The 20,867-nt window shown below is 39.7% G+C and overlaps 1 protein-coding gene across 7 annotated transcripts in view; it reads right to left on the minus strand.

The window, feature by feature from the left end:
• Positions 1-20,867, minus strand: part of LOC147235651 (serine/threonine-protein kinase BRSK2-like) — a 117,354-nt gene that overhangs the window by 39,978 nt on the left and 56,509 nt on the right. For all 7 annotated transcript variants that reach the window (XM_086143791.1, XM_086143793.1, XM_086143790.1 and 4 more), the window contains exon 2: positions 12,305-12,399. In XM_086143791.1, coding sequence (XP_085999917.1) covers positions 12,305-12,399 — 95 coding nt within the window. The remainder of the gene's footprint in view (positions 1-12,304; positions 12,400-20,867) is intronic.

Here is a 20,867-nt window from a genome sequence, read left to right on the forward strand (position 1 = left end):
TAACAGTTATGATGTCAAAAATGAATATGAATATAAATATAAATAGAGAGACAGTTAGAAGACAGAAGATAGCAAGACATCCACGAATAAATAAACAGTAGGGAGAACAAAAGCAATAACATCAGGGATAAGAATGGACAACATAATGGAACAGTGAGGGTGACAAATAGAGAAGCTAAACGACAATATAAATAGAATTGAATAAATAGCAATGACAAGAATAAATGAAATAAAAATAGGCAGGATGCGTGCATGCTGGGACCAACAAAGATAAGAAAGACAGCAGAATTAGGGGATGACATGTGAATGGGTGAGGTAGTGAATGGGTTGAGGTAGCGGGGTTATGGTAGCAGCACAGATACACCACAGATTGAGTTGTGTGCCATCAGGACTACTTTTACACAGTCTGATGGCCGTGGGCACAAAGGAGCGCCTGAAGCATTCAGTTGTGGGATGAACCATTGGCTGAAGGAGCTGCCCATAAGCCACAGTTCATCGTGCAGGAGGTGGGAAGGATTGTCCAGGATTGCTCCTAATTTGTCCTTAACCCTCCCCACTGCCAGCGATTGAAGATGGTCCAGGTGCAGTCCCACCACCGAGCGGGCTTTCCTCACTATCTTGTTAAGCCTGTTGACCTCACCAATCCTGGCACCGCCCCACCAGTACACTATACATAAGAATTTTTTGGAGGTCGCTGCTTTAAACCTCGGTGAAAATTCGAGATGAACAGATTAATTCAAATCAAAGTTCTTAACATGCCGAAGACACTTAATTAGAGACATTTGCAGGATTAGACCATCCCTGATATGAAGTCAGACAGTGCAATTGGATTAATGGTTTGAAAAGGTCCGCCATACGGCAAATGACTCAGACCCGCAACAGGCCACAAAGTAAATCAATGGGTCTGAGTCAGTTTCCTTTCCAACACACAGAACAGATGACTCACTGACCTAAGAGCCAGCAAACAGAGCTACACAACACACACAACCACACACGCAAACACACACAGACGCATACCTATGCAAACAAACACAGATGCCAATAGACCCACAGAACCATTACCGTCACGTAATAAATGTTGTATTTAGATCTTAGAAAGTGCAGATGCACACAAGAAACCCAGCGAGGTATTTAAATAGATTTGTTTTTCCTAAAGGACGGCAGAAAACCAGCAAATTCAGTTGACAAAAGAAAAAGTCTAATTACATGTATTCATGTGTCGCCCGGATCGGGGCTCAAGCGTAAACATTTGGCAAGAAACTGGATGCCAAGATTTTTCTTCTCCAATGAAAGGCTACAACAAAGTGCAGGCATCAAAATGAGGAACATGAAACAATCTATCCAAGAAAAGTGTCCTCTCTGAAAGAGGAAACTGGTGAAGGAAGCACGTTATCTGGCATCGAGATTGATAAGAAATCAGCGACATGAGGGTTATTCAAGATTTAAGATTCAAAGTGTTGATTTTCACATGCACAGTGTAGAAATGTGCTTCCCTGTACAGTGAAATTCCTACTTTGCTGTCTGCATTAAATTTGAATATGTGCTGAAACATTATTATAAATATGATTATAGATATGAATATGAATAGAACAGTGGCATAGAATGGAATAGAACAGTGGCAGTGCAATTACACATTTGAGTGTAGTTTGGTGTGCAGCTCACAAAGTGCAGATGTAAGGATGAGTGCAGTATAAAATGGCCAGTCGACTTTACATATGCAAGAAGAATGAGTGTCAGCTGTTTAAGAGTCTGATGGCAGTTGCGTAGAACGAGTTTTTTAATCGTGTCGTTCTACATTTCACACTCCTGTACCTCCGGCCGGAGGGTAGGAGTGTGAACACTACATGTTGGGGGGTAGGCGGGGTCCTTGGCAATGGAGGCAGCTCTCCTGTGGACTCTGTTGTGGTAGATGCTCTGCAGAGAAGGCAATTATGCACAACAACCGGCAGTTTGCTAAGTGTTCTGGTGAAAATGTACATTTGCTCAATGCGAAACCTCTTTATAAGAGTATGATGCTGGTAAATAGCAATAGCAAAACAATTTAACAAATAATTATCTGTCATACAGCAGCCTGTTGTCCTACATACATGACAAATACCCTTGTGCAAGAAGTACTTTATGCTTAAATCCATTTCAGTATTCCTATTTATGTAAGGTTCTTTTTACTGGAAACATGTTGCTGTCTATTCCTATTTTGAAGTCCATGTTACTGAAACATTTTAAAGTAAAATGATATATAAGCTTTGCTAAATTTATATTAAGCCGATCTAACCAGGTTAATTAACTAACCATTAAACTGCATTCAGCCATTTAAGAATGAGTACAACCTCTAAAGATAATCAAATTAAATTTGTTACTCTGCTATTTTTCATTAGCAAATTAAACCCTAGGTTAAAAGATATGCATTCTGATTACCAAATGTTGTTTTCTAAGGCTCTCAAACACTGTTTTTTGCTTGGACCAAGCTTCAGAATTAGATTGCTCTTGATGAGAGGTGTCTTGGTGCGTCAATAGACACAAAGCTTAGTAAAAAGGAATAAACAAAGAAATAAATAAAAAGGAAACAATGCCGGAGTGACTAAAATTGATTTTCAGTGTCAAAGACACTTTATTACTACAAGTAGCTCATACCAACTAATGCCAACAGTCCTCTGCTCCCCCCAACCCAGGCCCTCATGGGTGAGAGGTAACTCTTCTAGGTGAATTATGAGCTTTCATTCGACGCTGTCGCCAAATCCCTCTTTAATTGCAACAATATAGAGCTGGGGGGCTCGCGGGATGATAAATGGGAACAGTCGCTCGCTAATCAAAGCGTCATCTGTTGCTGTAACGGCTGGGCCATCCTGAGGGCACTGACCACTTCATGTGATTTAACCGACATGGAGAACGTTCAATATCCATCCAGGGTGCCCGCGCTATCCTGATGATCAGTTTCCAAGGATTTTGCAGGACTTTGGCTTGAGAGACTAATTGCAACCCCCCCCCCCCCACACACACACACAGAAAACGCACATTTCTCTGAAGGGGCCAATACCACACGGCCATGCCTGTTTTGAAATTTGATTTAAATTATTTTCAATTTACTTTATTTTTTTCATATTGTTATATTTCTTTTTTTTTTTTTGAAGTACAGATACTACTTTTTTATTCTTTCATCTGTGTATTTTATTTACTCTGGAAATTTTTTGATTTGACCTTACTTTTGTGGTATATATACTTGTATTTTCAGCTTTGTTCCTACTAAGTTTCCTTTACATTTGTGTTTTGTTTAAATAGGTTTGTTAAGTAGGTTTTAACACATTTATTGGACATTTGTGTTTTAGAAAGAAGAATACCGTGTAGCCATTGTAAAAAACAAAGAATCTCGTTCTGGGACGCATGACCGTAAGCACCACCAAGAGGGCAGGAGGTGAGTGACAGTGGAAGCAAGTCCCTTGCGTGGGAGTCATCATTCAGGAAAATTGCATCAACAATCAATATAGGGAGAAAAAAAATAAAAGATGGACAGCGAACAGATTAAGGTCAGCAGCGAATCATGGAAGGAGGGCAGATGCTCACTCCTGCCGTAGATCTCGACCAGTAATCTTTTAGTTATGAGGGCAACAACTCCAGCTATCTGCCCCAGTGGCATTTCTGTACCAGGAAAAAAAACTACAGAAGCTTTCCCACACAATAATGCTAACTGGAAATGACTGACCTGACCCTAAAAAAATTGATTATTAGTTTTCTTTTTTGGTTTGTTTTTTAGTTTAAATACTTAATATTTCCAACTGCTTGGGAATTCCTTGCAAATCATTATTATTATTATTATTATTAGTGTTGCTATTGCTGTTGATGTTTTGTTTATTTTGAATTCTGAGTTGCATGTCCTTTTTCTGAAAATAGTTTCTCAATAACAAATCAATAGATGTATGTTCTGTGACTAAAAATCCTGTAAACCAATGATGGAAGTGGGTTAATGGTGCAATAATATAAAATAAAAAAAAGGACACAAAAACTAAATAAATGCTACTAAGACTATAACTTAGTTACATGCATATACATACATACAGTACATACATATATACATAGATACATACACACATGTATAAAATAACATTTATTTATTTTATTTTTTTCCCGAATTTTGAATATGCACATTTTATACAATGACAGACAATGTATATACAGTAACTAAGCTGGCAATTAGTTTATTACAAATAATCCATTAAGAATTGCCTCTACTGACTTAAGCAATGTGCAAGGCTGTCGATCATCATTTCCATTTTATTTAATTTTTTTAATGCCAGCAGAGCTGAAAATCTAACACATTGAATGCTCTAAATGACTTCTCTATCTTCCAGGCCTGGAAACACACTCGGAGAGGCTGTGCAGTGAAAATGCAGTTAAGTCATTATTGACACCATTAACACGAGCAGCCAGTCGTTGAGGAGATGAAATGAATCTGGCCAGGCATGAGATGCTCGGCGCACCATCAGAAGAGCTTTTACAAACATACACACACACACACACACACACACACACACACACACAGCTAGAACACACACAAACACCAACATGTACCCTAATTCACTCATCAAAGATGATGTTATTGAAAATGGACCGGGTTTTGACAGAACAGTAGATCACCAGAAAGCCTGAAGCTATTTGGTGTGAGTTACATTGTGGTCAAAGCTTAAGTTGCTTCTGTGTACGTTCACAGATTCCCCCGGTGAATAGTGAATCAATATTCACCAAATCTCACATTACCTCCATTCTGACCGTGATCCTGGCTGTAGCAGAAATAGCGTAAGAAGGTTACAGGCTCTGAAAATTTACTATTTATAATTGTTTTTTAGAATCCACATGAGGAACATCCAAATCAGAAAGTTAGGATGGGAAGGGCATTGCAGTGTAGTGATAACTGGGGTTGGAGATAAGTTTACACAGACCTCGCAGATGTTTTGCCATCCAAAACTGTCAAAGCTTTGATTCAGAGAAACAAGTTAAGGCTAACTGAGCATGCAAAAATGAGAAAAAAAAATGGCCAATAAAAGAAACCAAAACTGCAGGATGCTTTGAAACAACTCTCCCATTGCCGCAAGCTCAACAGCATCACAGTAATTCATTGTGAAACTTTGCAGACTTTTAGTAAGATGCAGTCAAATTTTATCAGTGGAAGAAAGAACATGACCTGTCGCTGCTTAGCGTGCGATCACACTTTTTTTGAGCGCTGCCATTGGTAAAAAAACACATTCGATGGTGTTGTTGATGCCAGAGAGGCTGTGTCAAACCTTCCGGCCACAACAGATCAATGTACCGTCGCAAAAGCAAAGATGAGCCGGCGCTTTATCTTATTTCATCTGTTCGCATCTGTAAATGTGTTGAAATTACTTAAGGAAGCCCCCCCACTCTGGTATAAATGCCAGTCCTGACCTATGGGGACAAGCTGGGGTGATGTTAGCGACTCTGTAAGGTGCTGGACACTGAACAAAATAATGTAGACACTGTGGACATCATCTCGCTTACAATCGACACACACCCACATACACGAGATGTGTGTATATGTGTATACAAGGCTGAGCACGCATTAAATATGCATACTGGAAGATGACAAAGCCTGGGAGTGCAAAGGGACCATCATTTATTTCCTTCCTACCCAATTTAATTTCCTATTAGCTCTATTCTCTCTCCGCCTGTGGTGTTCAAGCCTTCCTTCATGATTTTGGCATCTAATACGTGCAGGGATTTTTTTACCCAACTGCAAGTCAATACTTAATCTCTTTAGCAATGTATATGTGCTTATCTGAATCAAACCCCTGCACTTCATCAAACACCTCAGATATGGGATGGTTTGATTGCCACTTAAGAATTCAACATTTCCAATACGCTCACACAGAGTAAGAGTGACAAAACCTCTGTGTCCGCCTCTAATAGAAGATATTCTGATTTTATTTTTCACTTGTAGCAACACAGATTCTGACACCTAAACTTATAGAAAACCAAAAAATTCCTCTTGATGACACTCTTCTTCAACTTTTAATTACTTCTATTGCGCTTTTTAATTATGTCCAGCAGAAAAGAAAAGAACAGAGCTTCAAATGCACATGGTAAAGTGAAAAATAAAAAATTGAAAAATCGATGTTCAAGACGATTTAAAGTCTCAACAAATCAGGACTGGCTTTGACGGGCACATAAACTCTTCTAATTCCACACTTTTTACACGCATCAGGTATGTTCTCTTGTCATTGTTTGCCATGGTTATCATGCAGGTTGAGTCATCTCAACAGTTGTTTCAATCATTGCAGCTGAATTTCAACCATGTCTATTTATCATCCTATACATACTCCAAGCTGGGAGCTCTCACTGCAAAATTTCACTGTGCCAGCACATTGACATTTAAAAAATCTTGATTCTTGATTTCTCATATTCAACCATCATCCAGTAATCCACTTGCACTAAATGGGAAATGCGTGAACACTAACCCCATAAATTCATCCCCTTTTGAGTGAATGGTGACAGCTGTGTTGACATACATATTTCAGACTTGGCCTACATTATTTATCTTGTCAAGGCTGAGCTTTTAATCTGTTTTTAAAGCATTAAAAGCCTTTGGCATTTTGCCGCCACTGCACAATTCACTAGTTGACCTCTCAATTAGAAAGATCTGTTAAGCGAGGAAGGATCCTCTGGCTCCTCAATACTAATCAGACAGTTTATTTCGCTCAGGGCCCTGAAAAACCTTCTCATTAACACATAATGGGACTTTTAATAAGTTGCTTCCATTTGTCCATACCAAAATTCAGATAACACCCCTCTCCTTTGTGCCTCATGTTTAAGCGAGTATTACAGCAGTCCTAAACGAATACAGTTTTGACTTTGCTTAAAAATGTATTCAGTGTCATCCCTTTTGCTAACTAACTGACAGTGATAAATTTCTTCCTTGCAGATGGAGAGAGCTCATAAAGTCATACACACACAGAATCATAGTGATATACACACAACAGTATACAGATTTACAGATAAAGACCATATCGGGAGGAAGTTCCAATGGACATTAAAACAACTCGACATAGATCCACCATTCCTGTCCATCTTATAATTCAAAGTGAAATTAACCAAACCAAATTGTTGCCCCCCCATGCCCAAAAAGTCCATGGGGTGACCAACAATCTATGGAATTACATGGGTATGTTTAATGAGTGTTTCAATAAGTGAATCTTCCAATAATTAACCCAAAGTACCTTCTCCTTGTTGTGGGGTGTTGGTCAAGAACCGGTCACAACCACCAGACAGTTTCAATGGTAAGTAGTCGGTGGCCAATAGCACAGTAAGGACGGTCGTTGGAGGCAACATGACCGCATTGAGTAGATCAAATGGAGTGGGTTAGGAGGGTGTGACAAAAACATGGCAGAACATCTGTTCCATTTTAAAAGTAAAACACCCCGGAGACCTTTGTGTCTTACCTCTTATTTGTCAGTAGTAAACAGCTGGCGTCACTACAGACATCAAGGATTATCTTTGATTGAACCATCAGTGATAAACACACACTGGGCAGTATTTACCGTTTTCCTCCAGCCACAACATTACAAAATAGGACATAAAAACAAAAGCCAAGCCATAATCGTGATGCACTAACAACATGAAGGGAATTAGAATTCTGTATATCTGAGCCTTAGGAAACTGTCAATGTGCAAGTGTTTACGTGAAAAGAAATTTACTGAAGGCTTTTTTTTTGTTTGTTTGTTTGTTTGTTTTTTTAATCAGCCTCTAAAATGAATATCACACCGCAAAAGTAAAGATATTCCACTGGTTGATTTCTGGTCGGGTGCAAGAAATATCATCTGATCAAAAACCAAACACATTTGGATCTAGGATATTGTACTGTCTCTACTGCAATTCTCTGCTCTGCTTGATCAGTTTGGAATTTTAAAATATAACAAGTCTCACTCAAGAGAGAGCAGAAGTCAGCATTTGTGTATGGCTTCATGCCTAGAAAGAGTACTAAAGATGTAGTATTTGCTTTGAGAATGCTAATAGAGAAGTACAGAGAAGGCCAGAGGGCGTTTCATTGTGTTTTTGTGGACCTAGAAAAAGCGTATAACTGGGTGCAAAGAGAGGAGCTCTGATATTGTATGAGGAGGTCTGAAGTGGCAGAGAAGTATGCTAGACTGGTGCAGGACATGTATTCTTGCTGTGAAACAGTGGTACAGTGTGCTGTAGGGGTAACAGAAAAGTTCAAGGTTGAGGTGGGACTCCATCAGGGTTCAGCTCTGAGCCCTTTCTTGTTTGAGGTTATGGACAGGCTGACAGATGAGGTTAGACAGGAATCTCCATGGACTATGATGTTTGCAGATGACATTGTGATCTGTGGTGAGAGCAGAAAACAGGTAGAGGAAAATCTAGAGAGATGGGGGTATGCACTGGAAAGGAGAGGAATGAAAGTTAGTCGCAGCAAGACAGAATATATGTGTGTGAATGAGAGGAACCCAGCTGGAACGGTGAGGCGATGGAAAGTGGAGATTAAGAAGTTTCAGGTACTTTGGGTCAACAGGCCAGAGCAACAGAGAGTGTGGCAAAGAGGCGAAGAGACGGGTTCAAGCAGGTTGGAATGGGTTGAGAAGAGTGTCAGGGGTAGTATGTGATAGAAGACTATCATCCAGAATGAAAGGAAAGGTGTACAAGACAGTGGTGAGACCAGCGATGCTGTATGGCCTAGAAACAGTTAAGATGACCAAAAGACAGGAGGCAGAGCTTGAGTACGCCAAAATGAAAATGTTGAGGTTCTCTTTGGGAGAGACCAAGATGGATAGGATCAGGAATGAGTCTATCAGAGGAACAACACATGTTAGATGTTTTGGAGAGAAGGTCAGAGTAGCCAGACTGAGACGGTTCGGTCATGTACAGAGGAGGGATAGTGAATATATTGGTAGACGGATGCTGTAATTGGAGCTGCCAGGCAGGAGGTCTTGAGGAAGACAAAAGAGAAGATTTATGGATGTTGTTAGAGAGAATATGAAGGTAGTTGGTGAGAGAGGAGGATACAGAGAATAGGGTTAAATGGAGAAAGTTGATTCGCTGTAGCGACCCCAAAAGGGAAAAGCCGAAAGGAAAAGAAAAAGAAAAAGAAGAAGAAGAACAAGTCTCATTCAACATAATAATGTGCTTTGGAAATGTATGAAAAAATGTCTCTGGAATTCTTAATCTGATTTCTTTTCTGGGGTTCTGACACTATAATTCACGCATACATCTCCTGACAACAAACCTATTCATTTGAGAAATTTGAACAAAAACCTATTTTGTCTATCTTTGAAGAAAGGGCCCTTTTGCTACAAAGCATAGCAGCGGTTTATATACAGTGAGTGTTTATTATTGCATGTGAAAGAACCTTCAAGAAGTGCACATAAAGTGTATCAGTCATGGTGAGAGATCTTAAGCAAAAAAGAAAAAAAAGAAAAAGAGCAACATGTGCATTTATATGGAAATGACTTGAGCTTTTCCTGAAAAAAAAATGTCTGTGTGTTAGAGTGAACAAAGGGAATGTAAATCAAGTTGTGTGAACAGCCGATATGTTCATCTACAAAATCTCACAAGGAAACATCCAAGGTTTCTCAAAGTTCAGCATAAAAGCTGCACAAAAAGACCAGCAGCGGGGAAAAAAGGAAATCTGCGACACATCTCAAAATGTCAAACAAAATGAGGGCTCTCCAAAATGTCAGGAAGTGGAGTGGTTTGCGGACGCCAGGTTTCAAAAATGCATCTTTATCAATCAAATCCTGTGTTTTGTTTTTTTTATATACTTGATGAAAACACATCCATGTCTTTGACAAACTGCTCCCTGAAGGAGAATCCTGTACATGCTATGAACTAGACAGAGGTGGCTGCAGACGGGAAACATTAACAGAAGCTCACAGCAGCATGACACCCCCTGCGGAGTATGTGTGTGTGTGTGTGTGTGTGTGTGTGTGTGTGTGTGTGTGTGTGTGTGTGTGTGTGTTGGGGGGGTTGCAGGAGCCAGGAGACCAGGCAAGAGCATTGTTTCTGCTCGGAGGCAAACAGGAGCATATGCTCCCTTCATCTCCTCCATTCTGATCCAATTAGAGACACTAATGAAAATGAAAAGTGGGAAGGGACAATGCGTCACTTTGCCGTGACACACAGGACTGGTGGCTAGAACAGGTGATTCTTAAAAATTTATGTCAGAAGTGAGAGTCATGTCACGGTGTGAGAAGTGAGAGCGTGGGAACAGCTTGTCTGTTTTAACACTTACGAAAATGAATGTGTAGAGCTTTTCCAGAGGGATTCAGTACAAGCCGCAACAGACCTTTAAATCTGAATAATATGACATTTCCTCCTGCTTTCCAGCAAGATTTTGTTATCTGTGCTAAATGTATGCAATGTGAGTTTGCTCGACCATGAACAGACCGGCTGAAAAACAACTTATGTGTTGGACTGACTCTCCGGGAGCGAGATGGCCCAAAAGCAGAACAAGCTGTGAGAGACTGCTAACTTTGGAGTAAGGCAGTAAATACATTACATTACATTACATTACATTACATTACATTTGGCAGACGCTTTTATCCAAAGCGACTTATAATAGAGGACATAGGGACTGCAAATACACTTGCAAATACACGATGCACAGGAAATATACAGAACAGTAAGCTTGGGTTAGTGATTTTTTTTTTTTTTTTTTTTTTTTGACAGAGACACACAAACGTACACACACACACACACACACACACACACACTGCATAGCCTAACTTGCTGCATCTCTTATAGTCTGATGTCGGAAAGCTCCTTCTCTTGTAAGTATGTTTTGTCATTACGGAGGAGCATGGCTGGAGTTCATAGAATGTCACTGATATTTTCTTCCAAAACTTGGAAAGTTAATTTTACTGCTTGATGAACAATGATAAGTGCTGTAGCAGACAGTGTGTTATGGTTAGCCTTCAGCACTTATCCCCACTTCTTCATCATGCAGTGTGTTGACTGGATTTATCTTTTCCAGAGACGTAATGTATAGTGCAGAAAGGCGATGGTGATTTTATTCGACTCTTTGTTGGCAATTACAATAGAAAGGCAAAATACACTTTTCCCTTTTAAAGTCATAGTTTCCAGGAAATATCTCTGGGTTTTTTCTTGGCGCTGATAATCAGTGAAAGAAAAATATAACGTACAGTTACTCCTATCTCTTCGGGTTGATTTTTCTGCAATTAAAGCTGCATGAATCGAAATGTTTTATCTACAATGTAAGAGCTTAGAGTGTGTCCTCACACGATAAGAGGTTGCAAGACATTTTTAAGAAATGAGGGAAAAAGCATTTCTTCAACTTGTGTATTAAGATTTTTTTTCATTTTACGATATCTTCTTCTTATTTTCCTTTTGGCTTTTCCCTCACCACAGCAAATCACCCTCCTCCATTTAAAGCTTTTCTCTGTATCCTCTTCTTTCACATCAACTACCTTCATATGAACTTTCACTACATCCATAAATCTTCTCTTTGTTCTATCTCTAGACCACCAGTCTAGCAGCATCAACCCCAGCATCCCTCTACCAACATATTTACTCCTCCTCTGCACATGACTGAACCATTTCACTCTGGTTTCTCTGACCTTATCTCCAATTTTATTTCACTATATATGTCATTATATATGCATGACGTTATTTAAGTCATTAAGGTAAGTAAGTTATTACAGTAATTTTACATGTAGTTCTATCCATCATTGGGATCATTTTCAAGAAAATGTTAATTTTCATAATTGTTTACATACATACAAATTTGTGTGTTTTTTTTCGCCATAAATGTTATTCATACATTTCAATTTAAAATCATTTTTGAGATATAACTATTCAAACTATATTATGTACTATATAATGTGTACACAGGGTACATCAAATAATTTAAGAACTAGGGCTGGACAGGGAAGAACTTTGCTACACAACATATCACAGGTGTTTCAGAAAATTCCCCCAAAAATGAGATTGTAGATCTGGAACGCAGAAACATTCCGAAACAAAATCTTGTGTATCCCCTGGCCAGAACAGCCAGACACAAGATTGAGAATGCGTCGTCCTCGATCAAGTGTGGCGAGGAACGCACAGATTCGTCCCACGGACATAGACACAGGAGAATCGACCCCACGGGCCAGGACTCGGCAGTCCTCCGGAACGAGGAGCGTCCCACAGAAAGGAGAGACAGAAATTTCCTTCTCTCGTCCAGGGAGGACAGGTGAGTCGAGCGAATCTGCTCCCCAGCAGAGGAGGTGGCAGATTCACACCCCTCACCCCGTACTGGGATTAAAAGAACGGAGTTCTACCTCACCTTCATGAGAACAGACTCGCTGAGCTTTTCTCTGTTGACAATCTTTATGGCGACCTTCTGACACGTGACACAGTGGACGCCCAACTTCACCAGACCTGAAACACAGAAAAACAAAAGCAGATGAAATTCAGTCTTCAAAGGCCGTCAGGGTCATACTCGGAGGGGGGGGGGTTGTCTAATGTGCGCAAAAAGAATGAAATCTGAAAGAGGCCACTGTGGCATGAGACAGGCATAAAAAGCAGGAGCTGAATTAATGCAGGCATATTCAAGGCTCTTCCTCCAAGGCACCAGTCAGAGCCGGGACTCATAATGACGTGAGTCAGTCAAATACACTCCAGATGATCATATCCACACTGTTATAATATACACAATACAGACACTGAGCCTTGACCTTTAGTGCAGTATCAAGGTCCAAATAACGGGTGCTCATTATGCAACGGATTCATTTGAAGTCCTGTCAAACTTTCTGGCGGTAGATGACATGCATTTACATGGATAAGCGTTACAAGATCTGCTTACATGTGGAAAATCAATCCAAAATATAATAACTAAACAAATATCTGTGCACACCTTTTCATAAACACTTAATATTAAAACCTATCTTTATATGTGTGTGCAGATTGCTCTACATAAAAGCAAGCCTGTTTCATTGCATGCAGTGCGTAGTTGTGTATCAGACACACAAGCACATAATGTGAAGAAAAAACAATATTAAATTAGGAAAAAATAAATAACTGAAATTATAGCCAGAGATTAAATTAATGGTGGTTAAAAAGTAAGGAAAAAGGATTGTTTTTTTCATGACTAAACAAATGGTGACTTCGACTTCGTAAGAATGTCTCAAGGAAAAATTTTCAACAAGCTTTATATTGTTTTATATATGTATATTGTTACTGTTCACCCATTCACACACATCAGTAGAAAATGTTGCCATGTAAACGCTACTGAGACCAATGGGTGCCACTGGGGGTTCAGTTTATTGTCCAAGGACACTTCGGCATGTACACTTGATCAAACCACTGATCTTCCAATTGTTCTACCAACTAAGTCAAAGCTGTCCCACTCTAAATATGTCTCGCCCGCAATTCAACCCTGGCCCCCTCGGAAGTCGACTTAACACCCTCACTTTACATGGATGAAAGTCTAAATGGTCCCAGTCGAGTTATGACCACTAATGGAACTTTTGGATTTGGTTCAAGAAGTAAAATAACTGCGCTGACAGTTGTAATTACACCTCCAGACTTCCTTAATCATATTGTACATCATATATTAAGAGAGGAATCTTTCACTGAAACTCAGACGACTGCATATTGTGTGGTCTTTAATTCAAATGTACCTCTCAGGAGAAGACCATCGGGTACGCCAGGGTTTAACACATGGCAACTGTGAAGCAAGACAATGATTTTTGCATGTTTGAAACATGAATAATTAAACAAGTGAGGATTGTCAGCGTATACACTGACTGTGTTCATCTTGCAGAGGGGATGTTAGTGGCCCGTTTCAAGGTTATTTAAACATTGCCGCTGTAAAAGCTTTCTTATGATTAAAATTTCACATTCGCATCTGAGAGCCAACAACTGGGGACTCCCCCAGGGCCAATTGATTTAGTACAATCGTTTCTACTTGAGACAATATCAGACAAAATCAGAATTATTTTTACATGTTTTTCTGAATTCTTGGATGAAATATTACAATGAAAAAAAAACAAACAGACAAGGGCAAACACAGGTATGACACCACTTTAAAGACCATCACATATCTTCTCAGGCAGACCTGGGCATTTTACGGCCTGCGGGCCACATCCGGCCCGTTTTGCTTCTTTATCCGGCCCGCAAAACTATTTTCTTGGAGTATTTTAATAAGTATTTTCAATCAATATTGAATTAAGAAACTCCTTATTTTTTCCTTTTGTTTAATTTTGTATGGATGATTACATACAAAACAATGTCAGCACATTTCTGTGATCATTAATGGTTTTAAAGTTGAAATAAAATGCCAAAAAAATGTAATATTTAAATTGCAATTTTCTTTTTTTTCTTCTACCTAGTTGACCCGCACATAAAAATAATATACCAAATGTGGCCCGCCAGCCTAAATAATTGCCCACCCCTGTTCTAAGGTGAATGAGACTGATACAATCACCTCTAACCCTTACTGAGATCTCCAAGCACTATACAGTCCAAGCAGATAAACATGCACGCCTTTTGCTTTCAGCTACTAGCCGGTTTCCTTCTCCTTGTGTTTTAGGAAATCCACTTGAAGTGACTTGGGTGTCATAACAAAAATGTCAACATGCAGAGCTTAATCTTAATACGACCACAAAAAAAGCCCCATCCATAGCTATCAAAAATAAGGCTAAGGTCTACTTTGTCTGAGGATGATGGCAGAAATGCCAGAGCGCACACACACCCCTTCATTACACTGCACTGCATATATATGAAGATATATTTATATATTGTATACGAGTGCTTCGCTATTTGAAAGGTGATTTCCCTGCGGGGGTCTCTCAGAAACATTGTTGAGTGCAGTGGTGGTGTTTGAGCCAATATGGCAGCCCAGGGGCCCTTTAATGTCTCCAGTTAGCAACGAAATGGCATCCCGCGCGGCATTCACCAGGTGCCATTGATCTTGTAAGAGTCACACGAGGAGGCCCGCAGCTGCATGAAGGAAGCTTAGCTGTCAGCGGAGGGCGAGTGCGTTTCATACTGAGAAAGGCGAGAAGGAACGGAAGGGAAGGAGGGCTGGGTGAAGCAGGTCTTCTGAGAAAGCAGGCATGGAAGGAGCGAAAAAAAAAAAAGTGTGAGAAAGTGGATGCCTGAAAATAAAGAGAAGCAGACAAAGGCGCCTGCGGCACAAGACAGAAAAAGGTCAGCTGGAGTCTATTTTTGCTTGTTTAAATGCTCATTTGGATTTACACTGAGCAGAAAGTCACTGCTGATCTTTGTACACAGAAGGGATGAGACTGAGGCAGACATCTGGTAATCTCTTTTTGCTCAAAGTCTTGACTTTGAGCACCTGAGTGGTTTTTGCATGTGATCATCAACCACATATAAAGATGCTTTAGTGAACCAAGCCTTAGTTCACTAAAGTGTGTGATTCTTAACCATGTACAAAAAGCTTAGGAGTTCTAACAGCTAGAGCAAAAAGGACAGTCATCTATTTAATTAGAGACTGGAAAATCAATGTGATCATGAATCCTCTCCAAATAGCTGCTTAGGCTAGTTGGGGAATGTTTCTGTCAAACAGGCGGGAAACAAATGCTCCTACTGGCTGAAAAAAGTATTGATTATCGCCCAACTATCTAACTTATTGGATTTAGTGGGCACGTGTCACATTTTTGCCTTTTTTTTCTACTTCTTCTCTAGGTAAATACAGCTTTGAAGGCCGAAACGGCACGAGGAGGAGCCTCCAGCATGCATGCTTATTTTATTATTTTTTATGTTTTTTAATCTGAGCTTCTGCGTCAAGAACTTATCAGCCTGGAAAGTAGCCATGACTCAAAGCCATCCACCTTGAACTTCATAACTTAATTAAGATAAATTTAACCTGCATTTACAGTAATGTGGTATCACTACTCCTCAGCAGCCTCGATCACAAGGATAATAAGATGATTGGTGACAGTTATGAGACAGTTGAACCAGAAATAGGAAACTTCCCATAAACTCACATTTTTAGGCTAGAATCAGCAGCAGCAGGACAATACATGTGGGAATCAATTAAATATTACTTACGTGCATGTCCACGATCACAGAAAGCTAACTCAAAATATTGCAGCTATGATCACAGTTGTACATTAAAACCTGAGTTCAGAAATCTAAAGAAGCCCTTTATTGGGGTTCAGGGATGCAGTTTCAAGCTCAGGCTGGACTTCTGACAAATCCATTTAAGCGCAGTTGGTCTTTTTCACTACGCTTGAAATAACCAAATTCCTTAATGAGATCCCTATCCCGCTCAGTGTCTACAACAACCACTCTACTTTTCTCCGGCAGCAAATCCGATCAGAATCATGTAAATTTAGCGAGCCTGACACTGATGTGTAACTTTCAGTAAAAAATTATTCCTTCATTGAATGCACAGTCATTTTTTCCACATCGGAAGGAAGGCTATTTAAAGCGTGTTCCTTCGGTCATGATGACGTAAAGTCAATAAAAGCGCATTTAAACTGCGCTGATGTGGCTCCTTAGATGATCATATTTTTCTTTATCCAGTACTATTTGAAACCTCATAGAGCTCTTTATGTTTGATGTTTCGTTTTATTCCACATTCAACTAAATGTAGTTCAAAAGGGGGCCCTAAAGTAATAAGCTTTGACATTATTACATTATCTTTTCTTCTCTTCGGCTTATTTACATAGCTAAGAGAGAACAAGTGTATCAGAGCAGTTCCCTCTGCTGTTAGAGACCTTCCTTGGGGTGCAGTATTTCATTGCCTGCCATTTTTTAATGCAACTCATTTGCAATAAACAGTTGTAGAAAAATAACTGGACTGATTCCAGGTGGAACTATAACTGTCATCAAGCGTATGTGTTTGTGTGTGTGTGTGTGCGCGCGCGTGGGCGGGCACGCTTTTGAATTGGTCAATAAGGCAAAGTAAAGCACCTTCAGTACTGCTGAGCTTTGCTACATGCATTGAATCTAGTATATTAACTCGTGTTTAATACCTAGCCTATCCTATATACATTATTATTCATTCATTCATTCATTCATTCATTCATTCATTATCTATACCACTTAACCTGCATTCTGGGTTGTGGTGGAGCTGGAACCTGTCCCTGCTGAAATTAGGCGAGAGATTCACAGGCCGTCACAGAACCACATATCGTGATATTCAATGATTGGCTTGCTCATTCACAAGTCTTGGAAGTTCAGGGTTTCCAATGAACCTACAACATTATATGGACTATGGAAGCAAGCCAAACCTGGAGGAAACCCAAGCAGGGAGAACATATAACTCCACGCAGAAACACCCTTGATTGGAATCAAACCATGGACCTTTTTGGTGTGAGGAGAAGCACAAACCACAGCCCAATTGTGCTTACCCCATTATTACTATTATTCCCTCAGAAAACTAACTCCAGTATTTTAATAATTAGAATTTCACATATCTGGAAACCAAACCCAAGTCATATACAAATGAGCAAGAAATATGAAACATATTTGCAAGGAATTTTCTACAATTTGACAGTTAGCAACAAACCTGAAAATCAGTAAGAAATGGCTGTGTGACATTTCTGGAAAATTAAAAAAGAAGGTCATGTAGCTACAAATGAAAGTAAAAGGGGTACTTATCAGCAATTACAGTAAAATTATATGGAAAGGACCACAGTAAGAGGGCAAATTTTACAATTGTAAACATTTTTGAATTTCCAATTATTTGAGTTGTGTATCAATCAGGGATGCTGTGAATCCCTTATTTTTTCAAAAGTGTGTGAATGCAGCATCAGCTGCTCCCGGCAACCGCAGACACTGTGAGCTTGTTCCAAAAGTGGAGATTCAAACCTTAAGCCAGAGATCAGTGTGTTGGATTTCTGAGTGTCATGACTCACACTTTTTTACAGGTCACTTGGTATCATTTCATGAGTTGATTTCTAAATGGTTGTCAGGGTAACATGGAATCCTTTCAGATAGTAAAAAGCTTCACAGTGAAAATACAGCTTGTGCACTAAATCACCAGACTGTATAACAGTTTAAAAATTACACCAAAGTCAAGAATGTTGTAAAAGTCCCCCAATCATTATGTGTGGGCAATTTTTTTTCCATACTTGTGCAGAAATTGCTATATATGTTCATTCATTCATTCGTTCATTCAGTCATGATCTATACTGCTTGTCATTTGGCGAGAGGCAGGGTTCATGCAAGTCAATCACAGGGCCACATATAGAGATATACAACCATTCAGTCAGTTATTTACACACAGGCAATTTTAGGGTCTCCAAAGAACCGACCCTTGGACTGTAGGTGGAAAGTGGAGAACCTTAAGGAAACCCAATAAGCTATGGCAAGAACATGAAACCTCCAAAAAAAAGAAAAAAAGAAAGCGAACCAAGGACCTTCTTGCTGTGAGGCGGAAGTGCTAGGTGGCCACTGTACCACCCTTGTGATACATGTTGATGGTGAAAATGGAACGCCCTCGCTGTTTAATAATATTCAGGATTCCTTTGCATTTTTTGCACGATTCCTGAACCCGGTGAAATGTCATTATTAAATAAAGCAATGTCACATAAATGAGTGCTGCATCCTGAGCCTGTGGGAGGTAAATCAGACCAAAATGTCTTTTTCTGCCTTGAAATTATTTAAACATGTGTTTGGGTTCCTGTGTTTTCCAAAGTTTTACTGTTATCACTGGCCTTTTTATTGCCAGATACAAATAAAGAGAAAGAGGGAACATTAATCAAAAGCCTATTCTGACAGCCACATGAAACTAATTGACAAATTAGATATATTTCTAGACTCATTAACCGATCAAACCTATGTGGAGCCCTAAAGTTAGATAATACAAACCTTTCTGATGGAACAAAAAGCAAAACAAAAAATGACAACCCAGTTGTGAAAGCCACAACTGACTGGACAGTTCAGTCCCATTGATTTCTCTCACCTCAATCAGCCCGTTCCCCTCTGCTGAGTCAGATCAATAATCTCAGGGACTTGAACTCAGCAGACTGAGCCACCGGCTGCAGGCACTTAAATCCTTCCACCTAAAACCTCCTCTGTGCCTTTAAGCTATAAGGAAGATTAACTTTCAAAGAGCCAATTAGGCCCATTTAATGAGCATTTCAACAATTACCTCCTACATAGAACACACACACAAAAAAAGACTTTGCTTAATGCCTTTGTTTGGTGGGGCGAAGTTTTCCTTTCGGCTAAATTCGGGGTCTCTAGTCTAGTTTGACTGACAGGTGGCATTTGCATATCAGAAATGTTTTCAAATACTTTAGTGAACAATATACAAATATACAGTATATATATATCAGATGTCATTTATACTTTTAAATGTTATAGTCATCTTTGATAGAGCACAACATTACTTTTTTTACATTTTGTCTGATTGAAATCCTCAAGTTCCCTGCATTTAAGTAAGAATTTCCATACAAAAAAAAAAGTTAAGAAATTAATAACAGTGAGAAATGCCCAAAACCATGCTCCACAAACCACCGCCAAAAAAAAAAAAAAAAAAATCACTCGGCTTATTTGTGCATCTGACATGTATTTTCACATTCCTTAGCGAATGTCATTACATTCACTGATATCCAAAAACCACTATCCTCAGAGTCCAGGGATTTCACACTGCCCAGTTTTCTTTCCTCTATTCCCTGACAAATGATGTGAATGAGCTGACACTGAAAATACAAACACAAATAATATCAACTTTTTTGCTATGAAGGCTTACAAAGGGCAAGGCAAATCTGGAACATTTTTGAGGCAGAGAGGATGCCAACAATGGTCATTTCTTTTATTAAAAGCAGATCTAATATTAGCATCTATCTCTTTTTTTTCCTCGCTTTTGCCATCACGATACATATCTAATCACTGCCATGTGAAAAAAAACGCCAGGGTTCTTCATCTGCGAGGCGGATTGTTTCCACTATGGAAACCAGTGTCCCAGTCAGAGGTGTGATGTACTGATATCTGCGTTTTATATCTACGTGTCTGCGTTTTGGGGCGGCATGGCGCAAGAGGTAGAGCAACTATCTCTAGAACCGAACATTCCTGGTTTGATTCCCAGCTCCTCCTAGTGTGTCAAAGTGTTGTTGAGCAAGGCATTGGATGCTGAACTGCTCCCCTGGCGCTGGAGCATGCCTACTGCTCATGGTTCATCCATGACGGGGTAATTGCAAAGAATGAATTTCCCCAAGGAGATTAATAAAGGATAAATTATTGTTGTGTGTGCATGCCCAAGTACAAGCATATCAAAATAAGGCAATGGATGATGGATTTCCATTAAGAAAATGCTTCAAAAGTGAAAAAAGTTTTCTCTACTACCGGGGCTTGCAGTATTTGGCGTACTGTATGACTCAACTTTGTGCCCAGGCAGTGTGTGTTCAAGTCAGAATAAATACATTCGGGATGCAGCTGAAGAGACGGCAGATTCTTCATGAATGATAAAAATGACAAGTTAAACTCCGAGCACATACCAGGGGGAACTGCCAGCTCAAGAATTTCAAGGAAACCGCCTAAAAAAAGATGCAAACACCATCCAGTGATGTGACAGGAGTCTGGAGAAGTTCTGGGAATGCACTGGGTTTGAAAGTATTTGTGTGTTTGTGGTTTAACGTTGTCGTCGCAAACAAGCATGTAGAAAATAGGCCTGGATAGTGCAGCAGCTGCTGATTGCTGGTGACAGGTCAGCTGTTTTGACCTTTAGCAGTCACACGTCTGCACTTGCACCCCCGTACATGTTGGGATCGCTTCAAGAGACAATAAAATCGCACTGTGCAAAGGAAACCCCAAACATCCAAGATACGTGTAAGAGGAGTGATTACAAATGTTTTTGGTCTCCTGAATCAATGTGTTTAACACATACAATTGGATGATTATGTCATGCATATCATTAATGTCAATAATCC

This window comes from Fistularia commersonii, chromosome 3, assembly GCF_037954325.1.
Source record: "Fistularia commersonii isolate RoL2024-O1a breed Wild chromosome 3, RoL_Fcom_v1.0, whole genome shotgun sequence".
Lineage (NCBI taxonomy): Eukaryota > Metazoa > Chordata > Actinopteri > Syngnathiformes > Fistulariidae > Fistularia > Fistularia commersonii.